The 4839-nt window shown below is 39.9% G+C and overlaps 1 protein-coding gene across 2 annotated transcripts; it reads left to right on the forward strand.

Annotated features, from left to right (window-relative positions):
- The first annotated feature begins 239 nt into the window (after nucleotides 1–239).
- LOC131110470 (transmembrane protein 182-like) lies at nucleotides 240–3667 on the forward strand. Of its 2 annotated transcripts, none has more exons than XM_078788226.1 (5): nucleotides 240–504; nucleotides 1237–1354; nucleotides 2095–2211; nucleotides 2343–2480; nucleotides 2778–3667. In XM_078788226.1, exons 1-5 carry the CDS (start codon nucleotides 343–345, stop codon nucleotides 2996–2998), a joined length of 756 nt encoding a protein of 251 aa, XP_078644352.1. In that variant the 5' UTR covers nucleotides 240–342; the 3' UTR covers nucleotides 2999–3667. The 2 variants fall into 2 exon arrangements, with proteins under 2 accessions (XP_078644352.1, XP_057919620.2); XM_058063637.2 differs by having other exon boundaries at nucleotides 242–504; nucleotides 2113–2211; nucleotides 2778–3666.
- Nucleotides 3668–4839: the final 1172 nt, after the last annotated feature.

The raw sequence follows: 4839 nt of genomic DNA on the forward strand, positions 1-4839 counted from the left end.
TCCAAGACTCACATCATCATAACAAATACTTTACGGTCCCAGATGCTGGCGTGGTTGTCATCCTCCTTCTAAAGGCACACAACCAGCCCTTGTTGCCTTTACACATGCGTGGCACACCAAGGGTAATTTGACGAGGACACACATGTTTCCTAAAATAACTGTAGTCGCCCTCCCCACCTGCCCTCTTTAGTTACTGGAGCTTCTTTCCCCCCGACATGCCGCGGGAGTGGCCCGCAGAGAGTTTCGTTTAGGGTTGGGCAGAGGGCTGCCAGGCAAACAACGAACGACGAGGTGTCTGTAGAGAAGATACTGTACTTGTGAAGAGGACATTGGCCTGGAGCTATGAGGGTGGGAGCAGCAGCCTTGGCCGGGGGGATATTTGGGGCACTGGGGACGCTGTGTTTCTTCTTGGCATTTGGGACAGACTACTGGTTGGTGGCTAGTGACAACTGTGGATCTTACCTATGGCCAACAATAGTAGATAAAGATGCCAACGGGACCGAGGTAAGACATTTATTCAAAAAGATGGCAGTTTATTAACGTCACCATTGGTTGAAGGACTCAAAATGTATATAGAAATAGTTTGAGCAGTGTTTGTTTTCAGTGTAACATTCACTTTCCATATTGATGTTATTTAGAGACCATTAAAACAAAGATTACAAGACTTTGTAGTCAATACATAATATTTGATGTAATATTAAATGGACTATTTTGAGTGTATTCAACAAATGATCCAAGGGACAATCGCCATTGTCATCACCATCAGTCAATATTGCCCTCAATTGTTTCTTTAGTTGTGTTTACATACTCAAAGCTTCCAGGAATTCTGCTGTTGGAAAGTTAGGGATGCATAAAAGTCATACGCCGCCATGAGATGTGCTGATGATCTGATGATGTTGATGCTGATGTTCTAATTACATAAGAGCAGTGGTATCCAAACGTTTTCATGCAGAAAAATGTAAGAATGGGACTAACTATTAAAGTTGCAATGTGTCATTGATCATGTTTTTTGACAAGCCAGTGGAAAGTACAAGCATGCATGTTTCATAGGTTCACTTTGCAAGCTGCACAAACCTCCCAATCACAACCACATTGGATGTCTTGGCATCTTCCAAGTACTGTAGCTCCTAGTGCCATGGGGCCTCTGAGCAAGCAGCAGCACAGCCATGTGTTGACTGGCAGAGATTTCTTTTTTTGACAACTGATGTCAGCCTGTTTCTTTTTATTCTTCGTCAGTTTGTGAAAGCAGTCACCGTCTCTCCTGCGTCTCGCACCCTCCACCACGAAGGATTTTTCTGGCGCTGTGTGTTCCAAGTGGAGCCTGCTACAGATGCAGTGCTTGCAACGCTCTTCAGTATGTAGAAAGACTTTTCAAACCAGCCTAATATTGTTCTGTTTTGGGGTAAGAAAACATATAGATAAAAATAAACAAATGAAATAACCAATAAGTAAAGGAAATATAAAAATAAAATGAAAAAACAACAAAATAAATACATTCACACAACATTAATAAACATTATTAGTAATCTTAAAGACATCTACAATTCATTCATACCAAAGACGTAAAGAACATTTATACATCTTTTAAGAGGTGATGAGACAACTCCCCACTAAAGGATTTCAGTTCAGAGCAATTTTAAGCCATCAAAACTGCCACTAGGGGGCAGAAGTGCATTTGATGAAAGCTCAGCAGAGATCCTGTGGACTGAAAAAAATTCAAAAGGAGAACGTGAGAGAGAAGTTGATGATTTATTTGTAAAGAAATTGTTATTTCAATGTAAACAACCCCTTTTTCTGCTGTTTATGTTGGTGTAGTTGTTATATTTGAGCTGTCACAAAAGTAAATAATATTTGTGTCAATATTTGGGTACTGAAAAATGTCTGTGATTGAATGCGTTAATATGGCTTCCACAATGGGACTGTAGCTTTAACCAGTAAAAATGCAATAATTACTGTATAAAATATCAATATTATAAAAAGTGTACAATTTTAAAAAGTCACAGCTGTTGATATTTGATTGTAATTTAACATTTTTTTGTAATAACTTAAGAATACCACAAAAGTACATTTGAAATCACTTATGAGAATCTACAGTGTTTCTTTCACTTGCAGCAAACCAACCAAAATCCAAGGTGTGTGTCCACGGATACCTCTTCCCACTTCCAGTTGCAGTTGGCCGTGTGCCTCATCCCATCTATGACGCTACGGCAGGTGGTGCACCTTTAAGCCAATGTTTGCACAAAAGATGACTTACTAAACCATATATTTCCAGTAGGACACGCTAGCTTACACATTGCCTGTACGGACCGGATAATAATGAATGCTGTTTGTATTTCTTTTAGTGTTTCGAGGTTTCTGGACAGTGTTCATAATCCTCGCATTGGTCTCGGCCTTGGCTGGGAGTTTCCTCTTGGTCTGTGGGGTTCCCTTTATAAGCCATAAACTCTACAAGCTGGGAGGAGTCTTCTTCATCATTGCTGGTACGTGGCTGTAGGCAAATGCAGTGATTTCCCATTAGTGCGCGGTGAAGAGCGCCAGTTTTACTCAAGGTGAACCCAATCACTGGTTTAAGATTCAAGACATACATTTTGTGGCGTATTTGTAGTGTGTTGCAGTCAGCTGTTCATGGATGTCACATGACAAACACACCCTGCACACCCATTAGCACATAACTCCCTCAATAGCTGTTGATATCACCACAGTTGGTGTAAACAGTGCTGCCATGGTAATAGTAAGAATAGGAAGGGGTTTTAACACAGCAACGTGTTTCTCCACAGCATGCTTGTTCCTCTTCGTTCTGCTGCTCTTCGTGCTGTGGATGGAGGTGGTGGATGTGAAGAGCTACATCCTGCAAGAAAGAGGGGAGACATGTTCTGATGCCCAGGTTTCAGTGCTCTATGGTCTGTCATTTATGGTGGCTGCTGCCGGCGTCCCCCTGGAGCTCGTGTCTGGGTTGATCTTCATGCTTGTGGGCCGAGCACTGCTTGCCAACAAGTGAGGAGGCCATCTGGCATCGGAAAGGACACAACTTACTTACGACGGTGTAAAGGCATGACTGCCTACTGCGGTGGAATTGTGTAATTTTACTATTTTAAGATTTTGGAGGCCTGATTTTAGGATGTGCTACGGCGATGTTGCCGAGCGGACTGGAGGTGGACCAGAAGCTATTCTGCTCCTGCAGTACCAGAGATTAAAATTAAAATAATAAATAAATTCACTAAATTTATAGCTATGGACAGAACGTTGAACAACAACATCATCCTTTGTATGAAATATAACCTCTGTTTTCATTAAAAAAATACATGAAACTCTCAATACAAGTCCGTGTTTTAGTTTTGGTGGATAAAAAAACAACAATGCAGTGTTTAATGCATTGCATTAATGCAGCGTTATAAAAGACAAGAAGCAAAGCAATGCAGCTGTGCTTCCTGTCCTGACTTTGGCACGGGATCAAAGTGTGGAAGCAGGAATTATTTAGCTGGAGAGGGATGGATGTGCAGTTGCTTGGGAGAAGAACTGATGCATTTTGGAGGTCCAGTCAACTGCATCCCATGCCTTTTTACGACTTTTACTTTGCCTACCAATCATTACATTACACATCCTCATACATTTTCATGTAATGTGTGAACATAAATGTTTGTTATAGTGACATCAGTCACTATTAAAATCAGTGCTAAATGTACTTTTTTTTCCCTTGCCCTTTTTAACAACCCGTGTGTCAAAGTGTTTATGATGCAGTGACTCTCCGACTAACCCTATTTATTGCTCCGGTAAACATTTTCCACCATCCTCGCTAATCTAAATTGCTCATTTGCATGAGTTAAGCATAATAACATATAAAATTAACCACTAACACGGGCTACCAATGAACATCACATAATGATATGAAATATCACACTTGTTTACTGTCAGCAAGAAGACCGGCACGTTTAGAACATTTTAATAGCAATATATGCCTTACATGCTTTAGGAGGATAGCGAAATACAGGAATAACCTGACATACGGAGAATGTAAAACTGATAAACTGAGCATTCTTTTCTTTCTCAAGGAGTTTAGATTGTATGTTACAACTGTATATATACTTTGTTGCTTGTTTTTCATATATACCATTTTTGTAGTGAAATAATACGTGATGCACTTGGGCTCTTTGGGTTGATCCCACCATGAGTGAGATAGTGGTTTGAGTTGATGACTCCCTTTTCCTTGGATTCTGTGTGGGTGTATGTTTTCTTAAAGTAAGTTGAAGTTTGACTATTATCTGTTGGACCCAACATACCATAATATATTTGGAACTCTTACTGTGCGATGAATGAGACTCGATTTGGTTTTAATGCCTTCATGTAAGCAGTACTGAGGGTACCATTATCCCACCTGGAGAGGGTGTCAAATGAACGCTGGGCATAAATAAATATTCATATTTTTTTCTCTTTCATCCATCCAATGTACTATAAAGAGAAAGAATAAACACATATTCAGAAGTTATCACAAGAGCTATCAAGCCATGAAGATATAGTTATGAATAATATGAGCCCAAATAGCATTATTTACACAGAAATACTCCCAGTGCCTCCCAGTCCCAAGTGAAATGACTCATTTCCCAAGGACAACCAGCAGAGGTCTCTGCAGATCTCCTCTTCAGAGGCCAAGTCTCCCATGCATGGTTGGATTTAAGAGGAAAAAATATGAAATGCAGTGGAAGCACGTGCAAGAATTACCAATCAAGATTTTGAACTCTGATTATGGATTTGTGATTATTGTACAAACTGCATTTGTCAGATGTGTATTCTTTGATAAATTATTGAAATCATTATATCATGTTATTTTTTTATGTAATTCAT

This window comes from Doryrhamphus excisus, linkage group LG22, assembly GCF_037039965.1.
Source record: "Doryrhamphus excisus strain RoL-2023G ecotype Guam linkage group LG22, RoL_Dexc_Guam_v1.1, whole genome shotgun sequence".
Lineage (NCBI taxonomy): Eukaryota > Metazoa > Chordata > Actinopteri > Syngnathiformes > Syngnathidae > Doryrhamphus > Doryrhamphus excisus.

What these genes read in the sequence shown, in the direction of transcription:
- LOC131110470 (XM_078788226.1), top strand. Translation starts at nt 343, where the DNA reads ATGAGGGTGGGAGCAGCAGCCTTGGCCGGGGGGATATTTGGGGCACTG. An exon ending in AAGATGCCAACGGGACCGAG is followed by an intron (nt 505 to 1,236) that starts GTAAGACATTTA and finishes ATTCTTCGTCAG; the next exon opens with TTTGTGAAAGCAGTCACCGT. An exon ending in AGTCTTCTTCATCATTGCTG is followed by an intron (nt 2,481 to 2,777) that starts GTACGTGGCTGT and finishes GTTTCTCCACAG; the next exon opens with CATGCTTGTTCCTCTTCGTT.